Source organism: Theropithecus gelada, chromosome 6 (assembly GCF_003255815.1).
Source record: "Theropithecus gelada isolate Dixy chromosome 6, Tgel_1.0, whole genome shotgun sequence".
Taxonomy (NCBI): Eukaryota; Metazoa; Chordata; class Mammalia; order Primates; family Cercopithecidae; genus Theropithecus; species Theropithecus gelada.
In genome coordinates, this window is record NC_037673.1 from 146,274,566 (window position 1) to 146,300,975 (window position 26,410).

General features: G+C 50.3%; 1 protein-coding gene across 2 annotated transcripts in view; it reads left to right on the top strand.

Moving 5' to 3' along the window:
• Nucleotides 1-26,410, top strand: part of PPARGC1B (PPARG coactivator 1 beta) — a 124,299-nt gene that overhangs the window by 82,748 nt on the left and 15,141 nt on the right. The window contains exons 2-8 of one of the 2 annotated variants that reach the window (XM_025389346.1): nt 6,996-7,169; nt 13,213-13,425; nt 17,290-17,406; nt 19,144-20,266; nt 21,156-21,192; nt 21,784-21,848; nt 22,825-23,629. In XM_025389346.1, coding sequence (XP_025245131.1) covers nt 6,996-7,169; nt 13,213-13,425; nt 17,290-17,406; nt 19,144-20,266; nt 21,156-21,192; nt 21,784-21,848; nt 22,825-23,629 — 2,534 coding nt within the window. The remainder of the gene's footprint in view (nt 1-6,995; nt 7,170-13,212; nt 13,426-17,289; nt 17,407-19,143; nt 20,267-21,155; nt 21,193-21,783; nt 21,849-22,824; nt 23,630-26,410) is intronic. The other variant, XM_025389347.1, reaches the window with a different exon arrangement.

A 26,410-nucleotide genomic window follows, 5' to 3' on the forward strand; every position in this document is an offset into this window, starting at 1 on the left:
GGTGGCTTATAAACAACAGAACTTTATTTCTCACAGTTCTGGAGGCTGGGAAGCCTAAGATCGAGGCGCCGGTGGATTTCGTATCTGGTGAGGACCCATTTCCTGGTTTATAGATTGCAGCTTCTCGTATTCTTACAGGGTGGGAGGAGCAACCGAGCTTACTTGGGTCTGTTTTATAAGGGTATGCCTCCCATTCGTGACCTCATCACCTCCCAGAGTCCTCGCCTCCTCATGGCCTCACCATGGGGGTAAGGATTTCGACATAAATTTGGGGGATCACAAACATTCAGACCATAGTAATCCATGACCACCACTCATGGGTGTCTGATCCATGCCATGTTCCCAACCTGTGGTACTTTATCTTTATAAGAACTTGGGAGGCAGGATTGTTTTTATTATCCGCATTTTGTCAATAGAAACCGAGGTCGCAAAAAACATAAATGTCCTGATCTGAAAGGGTCAGTGTTAACCACAAAGCCAGGGCCTTTTTGCCCTCCTCATCTAGGCTACCTTCCATTTCAAGACAGTCCTTCTTCTGCATTTTGTCTCCCCTCTGGAAAGTCATTCACACATACATTCCTTTATTTGTTCATTAAATGCTGAGTTCTGCCTGTTTCCCCAAAGCCTATATGGATCTCAGAAATTTGATAAGTACAGAATTATATCAAATGCTTGAGCAGGGGGTGTCCAGAAGGCCTATCTGGTTTTATGTTCTCTTTTCCAGAGAGGGCAGTGAGGACCAGAGAGGGGGAGGTGACCCAATGAAGGATGCAGAGTGAGTCCTCACAGACCCAGAACCCAGGCTGTCACTGCAGCCACCCCTCCGCCCCACCTCCTCGAGCTTCCTTCCCACTCAGTAGTTCTGAAAATCTGCTCTGGACCAGGCACTGTGCTAGGCGATTTGCTGATTATAGCCAGGAACGTAGAACCACCAATTTTTCCTGAAGATGCATTCTTTCTTAAGCAGGGAATCAATTTCCGGCAAGATTCACAAGCTTCCAATGAAGCCACTTCTGTGAGTCTGGATGAAACCCCATTAATCCATGGCCAGGGTCATTTATCTCCGTGGCTCGGGGCAGCCACAGTCCTTTCAGATAAGCGTTGTGGTGTTGCTGGAGAAGGGGGGCCCACGGCAGGGGGTGAGCAGGCACAGAGAGGGGCCAGAGAGGCCGCACACACGAGCCTCCTGTTCAGTGTGTTCGGTCCCAGGTCTGTCCTGGCTCAGCCACAAACTTGCCGTATGACTTGGGCCATCCCCAACCCTTGCCTGAAGCTCCATTTTCCCATCTGTAGATGGGAATGAATGGTCTTGAATATTCCTTCTCACTTTCAGAAGCAGGGTGATGGATGAGGGTCCTGGCTTCATAGGGAGAGAAGAGACTTGGGTTTGAATCCCAGCTTCACCCCTTTGGGACCCTGGGAGTTGCGGTTGAATTGTATCCTCCCAAAAAAGGTGTGCTGAAGCCCTAAACCCGCAGTGCCTCAGAATGTGACCTCCTTGGAGCTAGGGTCTTCACAGAGATAAGTTAAAATGAGGTCATTAGGGTGGGCCCCCACCCAGTATGGCTAGTGTCCTTATCAAAAGGGGGAATTTAGGCACAGAGACAGACACGCATAGAGGGAAGAAAACATGGAAAAACAAGGAGAAAATGGTCATCTACAAACCAAGGAGAAAGGCCTGGAACAGACTCTCAGAAGGAACCATTCCTGCAGACACCTGAATCTCAGACATCTGTTGTTTAAGCTACCACCCCGTTGTGGTCCTTTGTTATGGAAGCCCTAGCAACCTAATTTATTTATTTATTTATTTACTTAACTTACTTACAATTTATTTATTTATTTGAGACTGAGTCTTGCTCTGTCACCCAGGCTGGAGTGCAGTGGCTCGATCTCGGCTCACTGCATCCATTGCCATCCATGCCTCAGCCTCCTGAGTAGCTGGAATTATAGGCAGCTGCCGCCACACCTAGTTAATTTTTGTATTTTTAGTAGAAATCGGTTTTCACCATGTTGGCCAGGCTGATCTCAAACTCCTGACCTCAAGTGATCTGCCCACTTCGGCCTTCCAAAGTGCTGGGATTACAGGCGTGAACCACTGTGCCTGGCCCTAGTAACCTAATTTAAATGACTTGCTGACATGGGGACGGTAGCACCCACCCTGCTAGGTTGATTTAAGACTGGTGAGAGCATGTATAGAAGGCACTAGCGTGGGCCTTGGCATCTAGTAAGGACTCCATGATAGCAGTGGCTGTTAGTTTGTGCTTCGACCTCCCAGCTCCACTGGCAAGGCCTGTAGAAGGCTCCCGGGACAGGACAAGAAGGCCTTAATTCAGACCTTTCAAAAAGAACTGGGCCACTGGAAGCACTCCTTCAAAAGCCTCTCTAAATATGGAGATGGCCAGAGAAATCACTCTTAATGCGTTGCTTAATGGTTTTTAGCTAGAGAGTGGTCTTAGCCTAATTGACAAGGCCGCGAAGCTGAGGTTTCTTTGTTTTTATGTGCTGGGTACACTTTGAGTATGTTGAGCTGCTATGGGCAATCAATAAGTGCAGCCATCACAGCCATTTTGTGGACATTTTGTAAAGGAGGTGGTATGGTTTCGAGGGAAGGACACTCACCGGATGACCCCGAGCAAATCCATTATCCTCTTTGGGTCTCAGTTTCCATATTTGCAAAGTGAAGGAGATAGACCAGCTAGGTCAGGAGATCTTTTTTTTTTTTTTTTTTTGAGGCGGAGTCTCGCTCTGTCGCCCAGGCTGGAGTGCAGTGGCCAGATCTCAGCTCACTGCAAGCTCCGCCTCCTGGGTTTACGCCATTCTCCTGCCTCAGCCTCCCGAGTAGCTGGGACTACAAGCGCCCGCCACCTCGCCCGGCTAGTTTTTTGTATTTTTAGTAGAGACGGGGTTTCACCGTGTTAGCCAGGATGGTCTTGATCTCCTGACCTCGTGATCCGCCCGTCTCGGCCTCCCAAAGTGCTGGGATTACAGGCTTGAGCCACCGCGCCCGGCAGGTCAGGAGATCTTAAGCTAGTTCTATGAAGTTCTAAAAGTTAAGGTACATTTCGTGCGCATACCTGCATCTTGTGGGGAAAAATGTCCATAGCTTTTGTCTGGTTTTTGGAGGGACCTCTGCCTCCCAGATTGTTCACCATGACTTACCTGGACAACCTCAGAGCTGCGGGTTCCTGGCTAGTCTGGGATTCTGGGACTCTGGTTCTAAAGCTGTTTCTAAGAAGCAAGTCCTACAAAGCTGTCTGCTCTGAGTTACTGGAGAGAGGGAGATCTGGAACATAGAGCTCACCCAAGAACTTATTGCTGCGGGCTTTGCTGGCCTGGGAGGCCCTAGCTGCCTAGCAACCTGTGTCTCTGCTTTTCGCCCTCCCTTCTGTCCCACAGTCCCTAGATGGTGTCTGAGACGTACCTCCCCGACCCACCACCTGTCCCCTCCTGGATAGCTACAACAGCTATTAAACCATCTCCCGGCTTCTATGCCGGTCCTACCCCCATCACACTTGGGGTAAAACCCAAATCCTTTTCCGATCCCTACCTGATCCAGCCTCCACCAGCCTTCCTAGTGTCATCTTTTCCCATTTTCTTCATCCCCCACCCCTAGTCACCAAGCTGTAGCCTCACTGACCTCAGCGCCTTATGCCTTGGGCTCAGTCCCCACTGGGGTCTTTGCCTCTGATGGTCCCTCTGCCTGCAGTCCTCTTCCCACCTCTTCCGCTGCCTGACTTCTCCTTCAATAAGTTTTTCCTAACATTCCATCTGGTTTAGATTCTGGGCTGGGCACAGTGGCTGACACTTGTAATCCCAGCACTTTGTGGGGCTGAGGCAGGATGAGACAAGCCTGGGCAACATAGACCCCTGTCTCTACAAAAAATTAAAAAAGAAAAATTAGCCGGGTGTGGTGGTACACACCTGTGGTCCCAGCTACTTAGGAGGCTGAGGTGGAAGGATCGCTTGAACGTAGGAGGTTGAGGCTGCAGTGAGTCGTGATCAAGCCATGTTGTATTCCAGCTTGGGCAACAGAGCAGGAGCCTGTCTCTAAAAATAAAAAGGGTAAAATGATAGATTTTGCTTCCTGTTATCTTCCATCAGTGCACCTTGTTTGTTTCTCCTTCATAGCACTAACTCAGTCTAGAATGAAATATTTATGTGTTTTCTTCCCTCACTAAGATGTCAACTCAGGGAGGAAGGAGCTGAGTCTTATATAACACAGTGCCTGGCTCATAGTAACACTGGACATGCCCGCTAGAATGGCTAAATAAGTGACTGACAATACCAAGCGTTGGAGAGGGTGCAACACTCATACAGCTGATGGGAATGTACAAAGTGAGTGTTCTTTCACTGTGGAAAACAATTTTCTGTTTTATAAACTTATACACATACTTACCATATGGCCCAACAGTTTCACTCCTAGGTATTTACCCAAGAGAAGTAAAGACATATGTCCAAACAAGACTTGTACGCACGTATTGCGGACTTACTAGAAATGGCCCAAAACAGGAAACAAACCAATTATCTATGTAGAACAGGACCCCGGCTGCATCCCCACAGCCTGCTTGGGCACAAAGGAGAAAGAAGCTCTCAAGAGGCAGCGGAGAGAATCCACCTGAGTTCCCGCAGCAGGGGCAGCCATTGAGTGCTGGTGATTTGTAGTTGGGGGGCATGACAGTTGGGCTTGCGGGCAGGGGGGTACCTGGGGGACCCAGAGATTGAGGAAGAACCTGTGTCCCTCTCACCTTCAGATTCCCAGTCAGGTTCAGAAGCATTCTGCTCTTCTCTGGAGAGTCACGATTTAGAATCACATGTTTTGTTTGTGTGATTATTTGTTTAATGTCATCCTTCCCCACCCACCATCACAGTGCCTGGCTCAGAGTGACTGGGCTCTCAGTAATGAGGATTGTGGAATACATGTGGATTGGAGAAAGAATAGGCAGGGTGGGCAGGGTGGTGGAGCCGTGCTCTCAGAGACAGACTTGCTGGACACCTTGCTGCCTGCTTGAGGGCAGGGGACCGGCCGCTTGAGAGGACCTGGGCCTGGTGCCGCCTGTGTAGGCAGGATTTTTGCAAAACGCCAATTAAGACATTTGACCCAAATTTGGATAAAAGCCTTTTTCCTGTGTCAAGTTGAGCTAATAATATACATTTATTCATAATTTATGAGGCCTAGTAAGTGGGAACAATTAAGGAAAAGGTCTGGGGAAAACCTGTTTCTCTTAAGTGTCACATATGCCTCTTTTTGTTCTCCGAGACAGTTTCTGCTCCTCTCAGCCTACCATGAAACACCATTGTTTCATCATTATTATTATCATTTTTTATATTACTCTTAGCTGACATTTATTGAGCAGTTACTAGGCCAGGCTATAACGACATTGCCTCTTTTAATCTTAACATAGAAGGCACATATTGTTGTTGTCCACGTTGTACAGATGAAGGGACTTGCCCAAAGTCCACAGCTGGTGAATGGGGATCTCGACTCAGTTCTGCCAGGCCCCAGGGCCAACAGAACATCACCAAGCCCTTCTGTTTCTGTGTCAGCCCCCCAACTCAGGCTCTTTCTGAATCTGTAGGGCAGCTTTTCTATTGATGACCGTTAAACTTGGGAGACCAGGGTGAGAAATTGATTGCCTTCTGATTCAGTAGCTCTGGGAGTAGGCCTGAGAATTTATATTATTTCCAACATACCTGGTTTCCAGGTGATTCTAGTGCTGCCCGTCTGAGACTACACTTTGAGAACCACTGATTCAGGCAATGCTGCTATCCGAGTCACCTGTGGCTCCCTTCTCCCCCACTCACTGCTGTTAGGTGGGTTTATGACCTTCTAGATCTTTTCCGGTGTGTTTGCATACATGCTATGCTACATAGAGAAATATACGGCTTGATTTCTATTTTTTTTTACACATGTGGGGTTCTATTTTACATGCTGATATTCTACAACTTTGTTTTTTATTTAATGTGTCTTGGAGAACACACAGATCTTCCTCATTCTTTTCAACAGCTCTGTAGTATTTCATGATATGGGTGTTTTGTTTGTTTGTTTTTGTTTTTGTTTTGTTTTGTTTTGTTTGTTTTTGACTTTTTGAGACAGTTTCCATCTGTCACCCAGGCTGGAGTGCAGTGGCATGATCTCAGCTCACTGCAACCTCCGCCTCCCGGACTTAAGCGATTCTCATGCCTCAGTCTCCCAAGTAACTGAGATTACAGGCATGCACCACCACACCTGGCTAATTTGTGTATTTTTAGTAAAGATGGGGTTTCGCCATGTTGGCCAGGCTGGTCTTGAACCCCTGGCCTCGAATGATCTGCCCACCTTGGTCTCTCAAAGTGTTGGGATTACAGGCATGAGCCACCATGCTCGGCCCATGATACGGGTGTTTTGTGACTTTATTTACATATTGTCTACTGATTGGTGTTCCATCATATTATATCATATATGTAATTTTATGTTCATCATATATGTTCCATGATATATTCCATCATATATGTAATTTTAGACATTACATATATTCCTATAAAATCCCTGGGAACATGGATGAGTGTTTCTTCAGAACCTAGTAGTCACACATTAGTGTCAGTCATTATCATTGCTGTTTTTGTTTCATTATTAATATAGAGGCATTGTTAGCTTCAAGAAGTCCACTTATAAGTGGGGACATATGTGTAAAGGATTAGCTCCTCATTTATAGTCTCTAATAAAGTTTTCAACAAAACAGTTCTGGTAAGAGGACAGAGATGTATGTGGGTAGGGCCTTGAGGGATGTATAGGAGTGCAGAGGGGAGAGCAGCAGGGGGGTTTGTACTGTTGGGGCCTAGCTTAGCTACCAGAAGATTCTACCAAGGGGTGGAACTGATCTTCTCATTTCTTGGTCATTTGGCAAAATCGGGCCTTGGCCATGGATCCAGATTGGCTGCATCATTATTGAGAGGTCCCCTGCTTGGGTCTAGCCAGCCTCAGCTCTGATCCACCTCTTTCCTTCCTGTCTCCTCAGGGTGGAGGGTCTGGGGAGGAGCAACTCTATGCTGACTTTCCAGAACTCGACCTCTCCCAGCTGGATGCCAGCGACTTTGACTCGGCCACCTGCTTTGGGGAGCTGCAGTGGTGCCCAGAGAACTCAGAGACTGAACCCAACCAGTACAGCCCCGATGACTCCGAGCTCTTCCAGGTATGCCCTCTCCAGTCTCCCCTCCTCCCACCCTGTCAGGCCTCTCTGTCCTCAAAATCCCGGCTCTGCCTTGCTCTGCCCTCTCCTGCACTTGCTCATGCCGGGAAGTCCCCTCACCCACCAGAGCTGTTGGGCCCCGGTTTCTTGTGCTGGATCGGCCCCTGATCTGGCGCAGCTCACACGCCTCACCTGGCCCTTGCTGTATCACCTCCGGGAAGTAAGGGTGAGATGAACTGCTCTCTAGGCCTCCCGAGCAGAACTAAGCCCCTTTGTGTGCCACAGAGGTCCAGGTCCTCTGTTCCCTACATTATCTCATCCAATCCTCGTCCCCACCCTGCAAGACAGGCTCCAGTATTTTCCCATTTTACAGATAAGGAAAAGTTAAGTCCTGTGCCTAGGGCAATTAACCTAGTCAGTAGCTGAACTGGACTCAAACCTAGTCTTCTTGCCTCCAGAGCCAGGACTTTATGACCATGATGATACCATAATGAGATGACTGGCATTTATTGAGCAGCTGTTCTGTCGGGGGCTGTCCCTGTTTGTGTATATTAATTCATTTAAATTTCTTAACAACTCTCAGTTGTAAATACAATTATCTCCCTTTTTCAGCTGAAGCCTAGAGGTTCTTTAATAAGAGGCAGTGCCAAGAACCACTATGCATGTGCCTCTCCAGCCCTGGTGCTCCAGCACCGAGCCTCAGGGGCATGTAATGGCTAGCATTTCCTGTAAGAAGGCCTCTTACGGAATAATATGATGTCTGGGGTTTGCTTCAGAAGAAAGCAAGCTCTGCATGGATTTGCATGTGTGGGTGGGAGTGTGCAGCCTAGAAGGTAATAGATGAAATTAGATTGGCCGTATTTAGCTGGGTGATGGACACATTCAGATTCATGATTCTTTTCTTGGAATTTTCTCCCTCGTAAAGATCAGGGGCAGAAGCCATAGCTCCCTGTGCCTATCTGGCAATATAATAACAATAACAACAATAACATCGCGCGTGCTGAACACCAAGGTGGTGTGCTGCAAGCGTCCTTTCCAAGCGTCCTCCTGATGGATTTTATCATCCTTCTAGAAATGTTTACCGAGCCCCCTATGTGTCAGGCACTGTGTTCATCAGAGGACTTTACAGTCTGTAAACATGTGAACAAACAGTAGTCACTTGTGATAAGGGCAAAAAGGAAATAGAGAAGGGACTGTGGACTGAGTGGTCGGGAAAGGCCTCTCTGAGGAAGGGGAGCTATCAGTTGTGTACTCCTAATAATTGGTTTTACAGACAAGGAAAGGGAAGCTCAGGAAGGTTGAGTAACTTGCCCAAGGTCAAACAGCTAGTAAGGATCCAGGCAAAGATTGTAATCTAGGAGCCCACATCCCTCACCGCTACACTGAACCCCTTTGCCAACCCAGTGAGGAATTACCAGAACCAAACTGCAGTTTTGGCTCCAACCAGAGACCTCCATTTTCTTGCTTGAACAATGGGGACAACTCCTTTGCCATATTGCACCTTTCCTCTTAGGGGGCCAACTCCAGAAAATGCTTTTAGGTTGCAGAGAACTCATGAGTGAAAGGGGTTTGGATGCTCCCTGAAGACCATCCCCACCAAGACTATATAGGCCCCCCACCTACTCAGAGAATGGCCAGACCCACCGGCAAGCCTCTGATGAGGTCCTACTAGTGCTTTCAGGCACAAGTAAGCTTGGTGCGGCCCCAGCCCTGCAAGGAAAACAGTCCTCACAGCTGGCTGAGCTCTGCCCTTCCAGCCCCTCTCCCTTTCATGGGCTGCACACTCCACCAGCTCTCCTGAGATTAGGCTAGCTCTATCCATTGCTCACCGGTGCACCCTCTGTGCATGTGACTGGGGCCTGTCCCCACCCTCTGCTCCCTGCCCATCGGAAACTCTGAATGTGGGCTGTGTCTGCATTGTTCTTTGTTGTATTCCCAGGGCTCTGCACAGTGCCGGGCACTTTGTCAGGGCTTAACAGTCATGCACTGAATGAATCCTTCGACACCCAGCTCTCATGATGCCTCCTCCTAAGGCAGTTGGTCACTTAGTCCCGCTCATGGGCTACCATCTCTTGCACGCATGTGTGTCCTTCAGACTGCAAGATCCTTGGGGACAAACAACACTTTATTCATCTCTGGGGCCCTTGCACATTGTAAGGACTCAATTCATAGGTGTTGAATGAAGGAACTGATTAAACTGACCCATTCCAAAAACCTTGAGCTGGGATCTAGGAGCCATAGGTTCTAGTCCCCTTTCTGGCACTAACTTGGACAGTTTCTTTATGGGAACAATGGGAATCATGGAGCCTTGCTGCCCAAGGCTGCCCATGGAGCTTGCTGCCAAGCTCTGTTAACAATTAAATGGCACCATTGTTATGGAAACAAACTGGGAGAGTGGAGAACAAGCTACAGTTGCAAGGGTTGACACCTCCTCCGGGATGGGAACGTTGCTTCCATTTCTCTGCATGTCCCAGAGTCCTTAGGGATGGGACATGACAGGCCCTTAGTAAATATTTCTAGAGTAAGGCAGGTGTTTGGTTGTTGTGCAACAATTTGCTGTGTGTCCGTGGATGAGTAGCTCCCTTTGTTTGGGCCTCCGTTTCCCCATGTGAGGAATGAGGAAGGCACACGGACAAATCAATCTGTTGAGGCTACAGGAAAAGAGTCACTGGGTCTGGACCTACTCCCAGAAAAATGGGAGGGAGGTGGCCAATTTCCTGGGTTTCTTGAACCTCAATTTAAGCCCCCTGGATAGTAGCGATCTCTGAGTCTTCTTTCTGCCCTGGTGGCCTACATTCTGTTCCGTGACGTTTCTTCAAGCCACTCTAGGTCCTCAAAATGAAGCCTTTTCCCTCAGATTTCTTGAAGGCTCCTTCTCCTCCTGCTTGAGATCAGCTCAGGAAGACTGGGGGTGGGGCTGAGTCTATTAATATCCCTTCCTCAGCTGATTAACTCTCCATTAATTTGCACTCTGTTTCTATGCTGAGCGGGGAGAGCCGAGCTAATGGGCCTGGGGAAGAGGAGAGGGGTGGCGCAGCTCCCTGGGATGGATGGCTGGAGAAAGCAGTGACCAGCGTGGGCAGGGTTGGCTGCTCCTCCTAGTCGGGCTCAGGGCCTCCAGCCCCACCTGGCTGTTTCAGTGGAGTGGGGTGGGGAGAGGTGGGGAGAAGGGGAGGACTTTTGCTTTTACCCAACTTGATGGGTACTTCTTGAGGTCTTTGCCATTTTGGACTCATTTCAGCACCATGACCGGCACTCACTAAGTCAGTGTTGGCTTTCTAAGTCCTGGGTTCTAGTCCATAGTCCTACCCCTGACTCACTGTGTGACCTTGAAAGATCTCTTTCCTGGGGCTTTCTTCCTCCCCTGCCACCACGCCCCCCAAAAAATAATGGCAGATAGGTTTCCTTGTGAGTGCCAACTGTGATTGATTGGCAGTTGTCACCTGAAGCCCTGCATCAGGAAAAATGCTGGCATGGAAGGAAGAGGCCGTTAGCAATACAGGGCATCAGTAGCGTGTGTGCCATGCGTTTGAAATCTCTCTTCTCTACATGGTTCCTGAGAGCCCTTCCAGCTCTGACATTTGTAATAATTCACAATATCTCTGGCCGTTGGTACTGTCCCTGGGAAAGAGTGAGAATTCTCAGTTCATGCAGTGCTGATGATGTCATCTCTGAATGACTTCCCTCTAGAATGTGGTCTTTGAGACACTGAACTTAGCCTCCCACCATTGTTCATTGTTTGGTTCATTCATTCTTTCATTCAGTAAATCTGCCGTGGTGCCTCCCATGTCCCAGGCATTGAGCTTAGGGACCTAAGCACTCTACAAAGCACTCTCATTACTGCTTCCAGACTTGGCCTTCTGGGAGCCCAGGGAGGGAGGCTGGCCAGGGATCATGTCTTCCCATTTCACAGGGAAAGGAGCAAGGCATAGAGGAGGGAAACGACTTGCCTAAGATCACCGTTTTGATGGCAGAACCCCAAGAGTGGTCACTGAGCTTCAGGTTCTAGGATCTTAACTCCCCATCAAGCTGGACAGATGGTTCTGAGCTGGACAGGGTTGGGAGTCTGGCCTGAGGGTTGAAGGAGACTTGTGGATAGGGTGGGGAGCAGCCAGTGAGCCCCCCTGCATTCTAAAGCCAGAGTCCTCAGGCCCTGATCTACCCTCGGGCCTCCGTCCCCAGGGCTTGGGTCAGGCCCAACCAAAATCTTCTTTTGACCTTTCTTTTATTCTTAGCTCTGTTCTAAAAATTACAAACGTGTTTGTTCTCTCCCCGTGTTCCCCCTTCGAACTTCTCAGCTGCTGCTCCGGCTGTAAGGCCTGGAACAGATTTAGTGCAGCCAAAAGGCCGTCACGAGATGTGTATTTCAGATGAACTTCCTGCAGAAAGGATAAACAGCCTGACCTGGGATGGGAAAGAGTGCCGGAGGAGGCGTCATGTGACAGAATGTGCCTGCTGCCAGAACAGCCCAGGGACCAGGCCTTACTAAATGAGGCACTCGGTGCCTCACCTAGAAACCACATGCTCTCGGCACCAGGCCTCTGGGCATGGGGGCCTGTGGGCTGGGGGTGTGCACGCTGACCCTCCTTATGGTTCATCTGTGCGTGGGGTACTCTTGCTGTCCAAGTCCTGGCTCTGGATGTTATTTGCTACGTGAGCCCTGACAAGTTGCTGAGCCTCCAGGAGCCTCTGTGTCTTCAACTGCAAAAAGGAGATCAGAATCGTGCGCCCCTGGGCGAGGTTGCTGTGAGGCCTCCCTGAGCTTGACAGAGCCTTTCTACTCTCTTCAGCCAAGTGCTGTGCCCCTGGCCTTTGATTGGGGTTTCCCTTTTCCTGGGTCTCCCCTCCTTAACACTTTACCTGGCTCGTGTCTTTCAAGCCTACTTTTAAGTATCAGCTGCTCAGAGAAGGCATCTGGGACCACCCTGAAGAGCCTGTAAGTCCTCGCCACATTCTTTTTCTCCATCATGGCTTCCTTTTATTTTCTTCCTAGCCTTTCTCACGCTCTGGAATGATCTTGTTTGTTAGTTTCACCCCGTCCTCTACTGGAGGGTAAGCTCCATGGGAGCCGGGCATGTCAGTCTCTGCGTGCTGTTTATCACTATCGTCCAGCATGAAGCTAGGCACAGAGTAGCCACCGGGAAAGGGAGGGAAGGGAGAAAAGAGTGCAGGGGGCAGTTACTACCATCACCACCACCATCATCATCATCGTCCTGGCAGAAATCGTGTAACAGTAGCAGCACTAGCAGTGGTAGTGGTAGCAGTTACAGTCATCACAGTAGCAAGTGCTTATTTTGTGCCAGGCACCATTTTCTAAGCATCTTACCTAAGTTTACTCATCTAGTCCTCAGCTGTAACCTTAGGAAATGTGTGCTGTGTGTTATCCCACTTGATAGATCAGAAAACTAACTTGCCTAAGGGCCCAGAGTTGCTAAGTATGGGACCTGGGGTCCAGTCCCAGCTCCAGAGCCTGAGTGTCTAATCACCATACTTACTACTTCCTCAGGAGTGAATGAGGAGAGTAAGCTCTGGGAACCTGCAGAGAAATGATAGCTGCCTCGTCACTGCTATGGTTATTATTGTCATAGTTGAACCCTGAAGCTTCTGGCCTTCACACTGCCTGGACCCCAGGGTCTGAGGGGCTGCAACAGGTTGCTGCTACCAGTGTGGTAGGCCAGCCTCTGTCCTTGGTCGGGGAGGCAGGTGTCGCTCAGGTGGACAACTTTGTGCCCAGGTCACATACTGATAAGCAGCAGAGCCAAAAGTGGGACTCCCAGGCAGGACCCTTTCCATTATCACCTGCTGTCTGTTCATAAAATTCTGGGATTCTTGGAGTCAATAACACATTTATTGGGCATCTGCTATGCCAGGAATACTGAGCAGCTCTGCTGGGGGTGGGGGGCGGCTGAGGGGAAGGTATGGCAGGAGGGTGATGGTGGGCCAACCGGCTAGGCAGAGCTGGTGTCCACCGTGGAGAGTGAGTCTAAGGTGGTGACTAACCATCTCCCCATCTGCCTTTCTGGTCCTCCCGCCCTCCTCACTCCAGATTGACAGTGAGAACGAGGCCCTCCTGGCAGAGCTCACCAAGACCCTGGATGACATCCCTGAAGATGACGTGGGTCTGGCTGCCTTCCCAGCCCTGGATGGTGGAGACGCTCTATCATGCACCTCAGCTTCGCCTGCCCCCTCATCTGCGCCCCCTAGCCCTGTCCCGGAGAAGCCCTCGGCCCCAGCCCCTGAGGTGGATGAGCTCTCACTGGTGAGAACCTACTTATAGCAGAAGTGATGGTTGCAGCCTGGGATTAGGTTTCTGGTTCAGGGCATGGGTTGCAGAGCAATCCACTCCAGCCCTGCAGGGGACTCTATGCATCACTGGCAATATTGATCACCGCAGAGAGCCTGGGCTGAAGGTGTGAGGCCCCCTGGGCTTAACCTTTCCCACCTAGACAGAGGAACTAACGACAGAGGCGTCACCTGTATTCTCTACGCTCTTTGGTACTTTAGGGATTGACCTAGTTATGTGTTAAATCCTTGAAATTGCTGCAAAACATTTTCCTGAAGATTGCACACACATGGTAAAAATCCAGATAGTAGAAGTGGACAGTTAAAAGCAAAACCTCCTTAGGCCTCTCTCTTTGCTTGTTCCTGTCCCAGAGGTAACCATGGTTACTGATCTGTTATGTGACTTTCCTCTTCTACCTTTTAAAAGATTTTACTACAAAAGGGAGTCTACATTAGACAGGGCTCTGCACCTTGCTTTCACGGTTAACTGTGTGTCTTGGAAGCTCTTCCAGATGAGCATGTAGAGCTCTGTTGCATTCTTTGTGTTGGCTGTGTTATGTTCCTTGGTAGGGATGGGCTGGTTCCCCTGTTGGGTATTTGTGTTGTTTCAACTTCTTCCTCATTACAAGCAGTGGCGCAGTAACTGTTCCTACACAGGCCTTTGTGACATGTAAGTGGACAGATTCTTAGAAATGAAATTCCTGGGTCTATGGATCTGTGATTTTCCAGTTTAAGCAGATACTTCCAGATTGCCCTCCAAAGAGGTTGGACTGGTTTACACTTCCACTAGCAGAAGTTAAATGCTGTGTGACTATGTGTATGGAATGTGGAAAGGTGCACATGGAATAGCAGCTTTCTAGGGAGAAGATCAGATTTTATCAGATTTTCAAAGGAGTCTGGAACTCAGAAGTTACTGGAAGCAGTTGCTCTTAATCCAGGCTGAGAGCGCCCAAAGCTGAGCTGTCCTAGAGTGTGAAGTCCAGCTTTGCTCAGCCTGTCTTGGTCCCCTCCCTTGATGCTGTAGCTCTTGGAGGCTGGCAGGACTCAGCTAGAAAATCAGAGCCTGTTTGAGCCGGGAGGGTTCTTAGGTTATGGAGAGTTTGAGCTAGAAAGGCCCTTGGTGACCCTCAAGCCCAATTCTGGGAAAATTGTGGCCCAGAGTGGGGAAGGTATCTCCACTGGTCACACAGCAAGTCAGTGTGCCAGCAAAGACTAGAACTCAGATATTCACTCCTAGTCTAGGACCCTTTCCGTTCCTTCCCACTGCCTTCAAGTTCCCCAAAGCAGTGTGAAGCGCCCACCATGCCAGGCACAGAATATGTTCAGTCCCACATTATGGCTCCTGCCGAGAGGGGGTTCTGCTTCCTTTCAGACTGGAATCAAAGCGCCTAGGTTTGAATCCCAGCCCTGCCATTTAGTACTTGTATGTTCCTTAGGCGCTTATCCTGAACCTCTCTAAGCCTCAGCTGCCTGATCTATAAAGTGGGGTTAATAATAGTGCCTATGTCAAAGGCTGTTAGGAGGATTACAGCAGATAATACACATAAAGCACTTAGAACAGTGCCTGGCACATAGAATTGCTCAGTAAATATGAACTAATACTTCTGGTGCAACCATGAGTGTTAACAAGCATTCTAGTGCCATTTCTGCATGGGGCCTTTGGAGAGGGACCAAACCTTAAAGAGGCAAAGTGCGACCCCTGCTGGTCAAAGGTTGTTTCCCACCCATGCCTTAGATTACCTTCATTCCCTGCACGCTTATTGAGTGCCTCTGTTTCAGCCATCGTGCGAGGCACACAGGAAACAGACTTGCTGTCTAGACTCCCTGCATACCGACAGAGACCTGGAAAGGCCCTGAGGGGTCGGGCACAGTGGCTCAAACCTGTAATCCCAACACTTTGGGAGGCTGAGTGGGAGGATCCCTTGAAGCCAGGAGTTTGAGACCAGCCTTGGCAACATAGGAAGATCCAGCTCTATGATTTTTGGGTTTTTTTTATTTAATTAGCCCAGTATGGTGGCATGTGCCTGTAGTCCCAGCTGCTCTGGAGGCTGCGGTAGGAGGATTGCCTAAACCCAGGAGTGTGAGGCCGCAGTGAGCTAGGATCATGATACTGCATTCGAGCCTGGGTGACAGAGCAAGACCCCATCTCTTTCAAAGACAAAAAGCAAACAAAACAAAAAGGCCCTGAGAAGTCATCTGGACCTTAGGTTGGGCCATGGATCCCAGAGAGTCCACCAATAGACTTGTAAGGACCCGTGGACCTCTGTGTGTCTGTGTGATTTTCTGAGGTCAGCAACTTCTGTCATATTCTTAGAGTCAAAAAAAGAGGTTTTAATCCAGCCATGTAGTCTCCCTGCCCCTGCTCATTATACCAATGGAGGAATCAAGGCTCTCACAGTGCACTGAGCCTGAGCCAGGCTAGAATGAGGTCTCTTTCCCCCAGTCCTAGGATCCTTTCCCATCGAAAAGTCACAAACGTGTGGGTGCTGGTTTGGGGTGTAGGTGAGGTGGCCAGGATCCTGTGGCTCCTCAAGAGTGTGGAGTGGCCTTTTCTCTGGCTCCTGGGCCTTTGGCATTCCTTGTTGGAGTGACTTGGGGTGGCATGTCCCTCAGGAAAACTCTCCGTGCGGTACTAAAATCTCATGATCTTTCTCAGTTTGTTCTCAAGCTTGGCTAGGATCTCCGGTGGAAAATCCAAATGTATTCAACTTTCTGCTCTCTCAGCTCAGGTACACTGTGTACCTGCCCTCAGGGTGCAGAAGCACAAGAGCTTTTACAATTTTTATAGAAAAAAAAAAGCCAAACAAGCTTAAGTGTAGTCTTCCACTTGTGTAAAAACAACAGGGTAGGGCCAGGCACAATGGCTCACTCCTGTAATCCCAGCACTTTGGGGGGCCGAGGCAATCGCTTAAAGTCACTAGTTTGAGACCAGCCTGGCCAACATGGTAAAACCCCATCTCTACTGAAAATACAAAAATTAGCTGGGTGTGGTGGCAGGCACCTGTAATCCCAGCTACTTGGGAGGCTGAGGCAGGAGAATCGCTTGAACCCGGGAGGTGGAGGTTGCAGTGAGCTGAGATCCTGCCACTGCACTCCAGCCTGGGTGACAGAGACTGCATCTCAAAAAAAACAAACAAAACAACAGGGTGGGTTGGAGGTAATGACTACATATATATTCTTGTATAATGAAAGCCCGCCTCATGATAGGTTCACCGGAAAGTAGTTAGTGGAGTTGCCTCTAGGAGGGAAAAAGGGACTTTGGGCAAGAGAGAGACTTGCTTTTAATTGTCTGCCCTTTAGTATTTGCAATGTGTCTTTTTTTTTTTTTTTTTTTTTACCATTTACAAGTATTACCTTACTTAATTTAAGAAATTAATTTTTACAGGTATACGAATAAACAAAAATAACAAAAGGGAAATCAGCTAGAGTCTCACACCAGAGACTCATTTTGGTACCTAACCTTCCAGATTGTGTGTGTGCACTTAGAATGTCCCAATAAAACTGTATCATAATATTTTAACAGTAGAATAGACAGACATTACCCAAGACCTGCTTGAGTTTTTCAAAGTCATAGCTCTTCCCTGGGGTTATTAACTCTGAAAAGGAATATTAACTCTAAAAAGGAATTGTATGTTATTAGGATACTTATGTGTGTTCGGGATTGTTAGACAATCTGCCATCTGCACCTAGTATCTTGGGATCATCATCTCAGGTCATGGAATGCCCACCCCATGTTCTCCCTGTGGTCCTGTGATGCCCAAGGTCAGTCCTGAGGGGCTGGCCATGCAGTCCATGTCCTCTGGCTCAGCCCCGGCTCCTGTCCTCTCTGCTTTTCCCTCAGCTGCAGAAGCTCCTCCTGGCCACATCCTACCCAACGTCAAGCTCTGACACCCAGAAGGAAGGGAGCGCCTGGCGCCAGGCAGGCCTCAGATCTAAAAGTCAACGGCCTTGTGTCAAGGTATTTCTTCACATGCCCCCAAATCTGCCCCAGGCGTCTGTTGGGGCTGCAGCCTTCAGCTGTGGTGGAGGATAGTGAGTTCAATCAACTTCCAGTATCTCTTCCCGCTCCTCCCACAGCCTTTGTAGCTGGTGTCCTGGGCACTGCCTCTGGAGATCCAGCCTAGGTTAGGGTTCTAGAAGGAGCCCTGGACGTTCTCACACTTCAGTGTTCCAGACACTGGTAGATGTTAACTCAGGTTAGAGAAAGGATGAGGAAAGTGTGGCCAGCCTTCAGAGGACTAAGTGACAGACCAAAACACAAGATTGCGCTGGTTGTGGAGGCCACAGTAAAGAGTTTGGATTTTTTTACCCCCCTCAGGGAGCCATTGGAGAGTTTAAAGCTCTGTCATAGATATCCAGGGTCAAAGAACATCCCTTTTCCTCCTTGAGCCCCATCTTCCAAGCCTAACAAGGAGAGGTGTAACAGGTGGCTTTCAAGCGGTCCTGTCCTCAAAGGCTACACACAACCCCTCCTCTTCCTGGTCCTGGACCCTCCTTCTGGGAACTGTTGCATACAATCCTTGATCCTCAGAGGCAGAATCAGGTCCCTCTCAAACAGCAGCTCAGTGTAGGAGCCTCTCCCTTGCTGGGGCTTCTCTGGGGAATGAGTCCCTTTGCTCCCTCCCTACTTGTCCTGGCTGGCCCTCCTGAAACAAAGGTCTACCCTCTCATGCCTCATTCTGTTGAAGGAGCAGTAGCCACACCCCATTGTGAGCCAGCTCTTTGCTCTCTGGGAGCCTAGGAACTTCCCCAGAGAGGTGAGATGCATCTGACAGCCATTGCTAGAAAGTTCCAGCACAACGATGAGTCACACTGGGGGGAATTAAGACTGGAGAGAGGTTGACTGGTGCGAGTGCAGAGGACCTCAGACATCCAGCCATGGAGCCTCCCCTTTATCCTGTGGGCACTAGGAGCTACCGAATTTTTTGTTTTTTTAAACTTTATTGAGGTGTAATTTACATACATAAAAGCCACCTATTATAAAAGTACAATTCTATGACTTTTAGTAAACTTACACCCATGCAGTTAATGACCATTATCCAGTTTTAGAACATATCCATCATTCAGGCTGGGCGCGGTGGCTCACTCCTGTAATCCCAGCACTTTGGGAGGCTGAGGCGGGCGGATCACTTGAGCTCAGGAGTTTGAGACCAGCCTGGCCAACGTGGTGAAACCTTGTCTCTACTAAAAAATACAAAAAATTACCCGGGTGTGGTGGTTCATGCCTGTAATCCCAGCTACTTGGGAGGCTGAGGCAGGAGAATGGCTTGAACCTGGGAAGCAGAGGTTGCAGTGAGCCAAGATCGATGAATCCCCCAGTGCTAATTTGCAGTGAGTGCTTCCTATACCCAGCCCCAGGCTACCATGAATCTACTGCCCGGCTCTTGGCCGAAGGGTTCGGAACAGGGGGGTGGAGTGGTCAGCGTGGAGCTTTGTCAGTGAATCTGGAAGGGTCTGCAGGGGCGAAATTCCATGGCTGGGAGAGCTGTTAGGAGGCTGGTCATTCCTTCATTCCTCATCCACTGAGCACGGCCAGGTGCCCGAGTCTGTGTGGGAGGCTGGGGACGGAATGAAGGAAACCTGGCTGTTCCTATGATCCAGGTGAGACAGTGGGCTGACCAGTGGCCATGTGGATGAGACACACTGGAGGAGTGTTTGGGCCTCCTTCCTCACTCTGGCCTCTCTCCCTCTCTAGGTGGACAGCACCCAAGACAAGAAGGCTCCCATGATGCAGTCTCAGAGCCGGAGTTGTACAGAACTACATAAGCACCTCACCTCAGCACAGTCCTGCCTGCAGGATAGGGGTCTGCAGTCACCACGCCTCCAGAGCCCCCGGCTCCCTGCCAAGGAGGACGAGGAGCCGGGTGAGGACTGCCCGAGCCCCCAGCCAGCTCCAGCCTCTCCCCGGGACTCCCTAGCTCTGGGCAGGGCAGACCCTGGTGCCCCGGTTTCCCAGGAAGACATGCAGGCGATGGTGCAACTCATTCGCTACATGCACACCTACTGCCTCCCCCAGAGGAAGCTGCCCCCACAGGCCCCTGAGCCACTCCCCAAGGCCTGCAGCAACCCCTCCCAGCAGGTCAGATCCCGGCCCTGGTCCCGGCACCCCTCCAAAGCCTCCTGGGCTGAGTTCTCCATTTTGAGGGAACTTCTGGCTCAAGACGTGCTCTGTGATGTCAGCAAACCCTACCGTCTGGCCACGCCTGTCTATGCCTCCCTCACACCTCGGTCAAGGCCCAGGCCCCCGAAAGACAGCCAGGCCTCCCCTGGTCACCCATCCTCGGTGGAGGAGGTGAGGATCGCAGCTTCACCCAAGAGTACCGGGCCCAGACCAAGCCTGCGCCCACTGCGGCTGGAGGTGAAAGGGGAGGTCCACCAGCCTGCCAGGCTGCAGCAGGAGGAGGAGGAAGACGAGGAAGAAGAGGAGGAGGAAGAGGAAGAAGAAAAAGAGGAGGAGGAGGAGTGGGGCAGGAAAAGGCCAGGCCGAGGCCTGCCATGGACGAAGCTGGGGAGGAAGCTGGAGAGCTCTGTGTGCCCTGTGCGGCGTTCTCGGAGACTGAACCCTGAGCTGGGCCCCTGGCTGACATTTGCAGATGAGCCGCTGGTCCCCTCGGAGCCCCAAGGTGCTCTGCCCTCACTGTGCCTGGCTCCCAAGGCCTATGACATAGAGCGGGAGCTGGGCAGCCCCACGGACGAGGACAGTGGCCAAGACCAGCAGCTCCTACGGGGACCCCAGATCCCTGCCCTGGAGAGCCCCTGTGAGAGTGGGTGTGGGGACACGGATGAGGACCCCAGCTGCCCGCAGCTCCCTCCCAGAGGTAGTCTGAGTTGGTGGTCTGCGAAGAGGGGGCAGGGATGGGGTGCAGCATGCCCCTCTGCACTGGGAGCCAGGAGCCCTGTGTTCAAGTCCCTGTCCCCCAACAAAGTATTATGTAGGGTTGGACAAGTCCCTTCCCGCCCCTGGCTTTCAGCTTTTCTTTGGGCTAGTTGGAGCAGATCTTCAGAAGAACACCCATGCATCTGAGTTTTTCATCTTGCATGGGCAAGGTGCCACTTAACGAATTAAGCAGGCAGTCAAAAAGTAAACAGAAAAGGAGGATAATTACAAATTGCAATAGGTACTATAAAGAAGACGCACTGGGGATGATGTGACAGAAGCATAAGGCTATACATTCAGCTCCACAATGCAGCTAGAGTCTTAAATGCTGCTAATAACTGTAATGATAACAGTTAGCCACTGTGTACTTACCGTGCTGGCACTGGCCTCGGACTAACAGATTGTCCCTGTTGAGTCCTCACAAGAAGCCTCTCTGGTAGGGACTGTCATTGTCTCCATTTTGTGATACAGAAACTCAGGCACAGAGCTACTTAATGATGAGCCCTGTGCAGGGCTGTCTGTCCAGAGCCCACAGCAGTGGGGCTTGGAGTCAAGTTCTTCCTCACTGCTACATGTTTAGCCAGAAGGGGTCACCCTTGCACCTGTTTGTACTTTCTGCAAAATCCAAGTAGATCCCCCAGCTGAGACCTGGGATGAAAGGTGGATTTGAGTTGTTCTGCCCTTCTCTAAAAGTGACAGAGGTATTTGGTCGCCTGCCCAAGGGGCAGCTCTGCTTGGCACCAGTGGAGGCCTGGGGTCTCCTCCAGAGGGGGAACATCTGCTAGCAATACCATGTTGGGGAATCTTATTTTTCTTTGTCTTCTTTTCAGACTCTCCCAGGTGCCTCATGCTGACCTTGTCACAAAGGTAGATTTTTAAAAATTATTGGTGTATTATTCCATGAGATTTTGTCTTGTTGGATATTTGTGTTGGTGGTGATGGGGGCGTTCATCAGCCCCCATGCCTGGTCCTGGCCCCACACCCTGTGCCCTGATTGTCATCTGGGACCCTCAGGAGCTGGGCTCCTTTAGAAGGGAGTTGGTTTTTAGAAACTAACTTTTGCAGGCCAGAGGAAAGTCCTCAGGCCATTTCATAACCTGTCCTCTTGGGGACCCTGAAAAGAATTCTTTTCTGACAGTGCCCTGTGGCTTTCAGCAAGTCCCTTCCTCCTTCTGGGCCTCAGTTGCTCCCTCTATAAAATAAGGAGGCTGACAACACTTGTCCTCTATTTACCCTCCAGTGAACCTTGCCTGTGTCTCCTAAAAGAGCTGTGCAGCTTGAATTCCTCTAACAGCCGGGATGGGGGTTTCCCCAGAGCAAATGCACCTCAGGCTCCATTTCCATGGGCAGCAGAGCCAGGGCCTGTCACAGCACTCCCTGTGACCCTTTCGTGGGTGGGGAGGTGGATGCCTGATGCTGACTTGCTGCTTTCCTTTCTGTCCTCCCTGCCTCCACCAGCGACCCAACTTTTGGCAAGAAGAGCTTTGAGCAGACCTTGACAGTGGAGCTCTGTGGCACAGCAGGTGAGCCAGGGGGCTTCCACTGGCAGGTGCCTTCAGGAAAACACCTGTGCATCTCTGAGTTTTTCATCATGCATGGGCAAGGTGCCACTAATGAACAATGCACAAGATGCCTGCCTTCATGGGGCTTATGTTATAGGCAGTCAAAAAACAAACAGAAAAGGAAGATCGTTACAAATTGCAATAGATACCATAAAGAAGACTCACTGAGAATGAACCAGGATTACAGGCGTGAGCCACCGCGCCCAGCCCCGGTGGGCAGTTTTACCTGCGGTGCCTGCCCCCTGTCCGTCATGGGAAACGCCAGAGGCATATGAGAGGTATAGTTGGGAGGGTTTGTTGAATGATTGGATGTAGATCAGGAAGAGGTATTTGGAAGATTGGGAGGTTCCAGCTGCCATTAGTAGGTCACAGAAGGGATGGCAAATGGATTTCATCACATGCCAACTCCAAAGAATTGAAGGATTCTCAGGCTACCTCCAGGCTCAGCCAGCAGTGCAGTGATCAGTTAGTGATGCCTGCCATCCACTGGGTTGGGGGAGTAAGGGCACTTGGCCATTTTATTGCCATCCCAAACTAGGGTCTTTTTAAAATTTTATTTTATTTTATTTTATTTTTTCGAGACATAGTCTCACTATGTTGCTCAGGCTGGAGTGCAGTGGCACAGTCTTGGCTCACTGCAACCTCCTGCTCCTGGGTTCAAGCAATTCTCATGTCTCAGCCTCCAAAGTAGCTGGGATTATAGGCATGTACCAACAAGCCTGGTTAATTTTTTTTGTATTTTTAGTAGAGACATGATTTTGCCATGTTGGCCAGGCTGGTCTTGAGCTCCTGGATTCAAGTGATCCACTCACCTCGCCCTCCCAAAATGTTGGGATTATAGGTGTGAGCTACCATGCTTGGCCCCAAACTTAGGGTCTCAGTGTCCCTTGGAGAAGTGATCTGTCTTTATCTTACCTTTCTCCTCTTGCTTGGGCAGGACTCACCCCACCCACCACACCACCGTACAAGCCCACAGAGGAGGATCCCTTCAAGCCGGACATCAAGCACAGCCTGGGCAAAGAAATAGTTCTCAACCTCCCCTCCCCTGAGGGCCTGTCGCTCAAGGCCACCCCAGGGGCTGCCCATAAGCTGCCAAAGAAGCACCCGGAGCGGAGTGAGCTCCTGTCCCACCTGCGACATGCCACGGCCCAGCCAGCCTCCCAGGCTGGCCAGAAGCGTCCCTTCTCCTGTTCCTTTGGAGACCATGACTACTGCCAGGTGCTCCGACCAGAGGGCGTCCTGCAACGGAAGGTGCTGAGGTCCTGGGAGCCGTCTGGGGTTCACCTTGAGGACTGGCCCCAGCAGGGTGCCCCTCGGGCTGAGGCGCAGTCCCCTGGCAGGGAGGAAGACAGAAGCTGTGGTGCTGGCGCCCCACCCAAGGACAGCATGCTGCTGAGAGACCATGAGATCCGCGCCAGCCTCACCAAACACTTTGGGCTGCTGGAGACCGCCCTGGAGGAGGAAGAACTGGCCTCCTGCAAGAGCCCAGAGTATGACACTGTCTTTGAAGACAGCAGCAGCAGCAGTGGCGAGAGCAGCTTCCTCCCAGAGGAGGAAGAGGAAGAAGGGGAGGAGGAGGACAATGAAGAAGAGGACTCAGGGGTTAGCCCCACTTGCTCTGACCACTGCCCCTACCAGAGCCCACCAAGCAAGGCCAGCCGGCAGCTCTGTTCCCGCAGCCGCTCAAGCTCTGGCTCCTCATCCTGCCACTCCTGGTCACCAGCCACTCGGAGGAACTTCAGGTATGAACAGGGGGCCGCAGGAGAGGCAGCGGGCAGTGGAGGACCCCAGTTCCCAGGGAACCAGGAGCCCCAGGAGGGAGGATCCCCGGGAAACTTGCTCTGAAGCTGAGGCTGCATCTCCCTGTGTGGCCCATGTCCTGGTCAGAGGCCTTGAAGGTGGTCTTCTGGGGCAGTTGTGGGTGAGTCCTGGAGGCAGGCAAAGCCTGGTGTGTGAAATTGGGAGTGTCCCAAATATCCTGGCCTCCAGAAAGAAAGAAAACCCACTTCCTGGCTGGCTGTGGGCTTATGTCTAAAGGAACTTGTCCCTTACCCATCTGTGTTTTTTGCTTTTATATTTGTAAAATGGATAGGTTTTTGTGCAAACATACATGCCCCAACATTTGAATTCTAGGGATGTTTACATGTAAAAGAAAGATGAGTGTAATTCTAATCTGTGCTCCGGAAAATGCCTGGACATAAAGCATTGATAAGGTTTCTGGGTCCTGCTGAGGTGCACCGTGGCTTTCACCAGTCGGCTGTCCCTTGAAGGGCTTTGACCTCAGTGGAGGGATGATGCCTCATGAGCCCGCTTGCTCGTATCATCCTCACTCGCTCAACCAGACTGGAGAAGAATCCAGTCCAAAAGTCAGCTGGGGAGCTGGCCAGAAAAAAAAATGGAGGTTTGGCAGAGTCGGAGGGTACTGGTCGCTTCTCTCTAGATCGCAGTGGGTCCTGATTCTCCCTGGGGAAGGCTTGAGGAGGGTCAGTGTCGTCATCCCCAGCCCTGTGTTGAGGTGAGGCCAAGTGGCCACTAGCTGCTGCTCTTGGGCTAGAGCCCAGCTGCAGAACCCGCTGCAGGATTTGTTGGGCCTCCACTGGCCAGCCCACACGGCCCACACCTGGGTGTCTGATCTGTAGGTCTGGGGTGGGGCAGGGGCAGGGATTGGCGTTTCCAACAAGTCCCCAGGTGATGCTGATTGACATTGCTAGAATATCATACTCTGAGACCACAATTTAGGTCTTGTGAAGATACTTCTTCTTCCCTTCTAAAGGGACTAGCAAAAAAAAAATTTTTTTTTGTTAAATAAAAATGTAAAAAGACTACAGCTTTATACACATCGACAACAAGGGCTTTTAACTGTTTGAAAACCTGATTAAAGCAAAGGCCCATCTTCCCATTAAAATGTGCATACACATCTAACTGGGCATTCAATTTTAGGGGGTTTGTGGGCTCCCCACAAACTATTGTTAAGAAGCCCTAAATTTTTTGTTCCTCAAAGTGAGGTCTGCAGCAATTTCTCCAGCGAGCCCTTACTATAGAAGCCAGGATTCGTCAGTCACAGCTGCCTTCTGCCGACCGCGCTGAGCCTCTCTTTCTGGCTCCGTTCTTTCCCCAGGGGGTAGCTTCTGCCCTACAGTGTTCCAGTGTCAAAGGTTTGGCTTCAACCTTGCTTTGCTGTGAGCTAAAGCACTCCATCTCCACATTAGGCAGTGTCCCAGGTTCTCTTCATGTTGAAATACATCTCCCAAGCTGGAGCTTCCCTGGCCTCCTTTCTCTCCTGCCCAGCTCAGAGGTGTTTGGACTGGGCCTGCATTCATAGAATTGCCTGGGAAGAGTCGAGAACTTCTCTAGAAACCCCCATGGATTTTCCTTTTTCTCTTCTCACTTTTGGGCCAGGTTCAGGGCTGACTTTTTCTGCTCACCGCAGAAACTTAAATTGGGTAACCTGGCTCCTGCTCAGCTACCTGGCTGAGCTCAGTACCTGGTAAACCTGGTAAGATACTGATCAGCCTTCTCTAGACCCATACCAAACACACAGCAACAGAAAGCACGTTAAGCTGGGTTAACAACACAAATCTTGAACTCCACAATACCTTCCAGGCACGCTCAGCTCCTCGGGTGGGGAAAGTCTACCAATTCTGTTGCAAAAGGGACGATAATACTATAATTAGGTAACCCTTTAAAGTTGCAAGTCATTTCCCCTCCCATTATCCTATTTGAGCTTCACAGGGGCACCTGGAGGTATCTGCTGCTTATCCCATTTTATAGATGAGGAAGCTGAGGCTCAAAGAAGTTACATAGAAAAATAGAGCAAATATTTACGGAACAGTTCCTGGGCTAAGCATTGACATGCATTTTTAAATTTAACCCTCACAAATGGCCAAGGGATGGACACAATTGGTTATCCTTATTTTATAGATGAAGACCTGAAGTTGAGAGGGCTTCTGTAACTGGCCCAAGGTCACCCAACAGGGAGGCGGTGGGGCTAAGATTCAAACTCAAGCTGTCTGACTCACAAGCCTGTGTTCTTGTCCTCTGTGCTGTATTTCTCAGTGACTCAGGCTGGAGGAGTGAGGGCAGCGTGCAGGCAGGCAAGGAAGGCTGCAGGTGGGTGGCACCCGGGAGCCTGCTCGGGCTATGGGACTAATGAGCCTGATAGCTAGCCTGGAAGCATGGAGCTGCGCTGGCCAGGGGCTGCTGCGTAGCTGAGGCATGAACCCATAGGGAGCAGTGGTTCTGGACTCAGAAGGACCTGCTTCTGGCTTCTCTGCTTTCTGACTTTAAGCAAATCGCATCTCAAACCTGAGCCTCAGATTTTTCATCTGGAAAATGGAGAAACATAAAATCTCATCGGGTTAAAAAAAAAAAAAAAATCAGACCAAACAAGATAATAAAGCAAAAGGACTTTTCTACCCCTAATGGCATAGAGAGGCAAGGCTCAGAAGGGAGTAGGGTTATAATGAGCAACACAGTGGTTCTCAGTGATCCAGTCCGGAAGCTGGCAGTAGGCATGTGTCCAG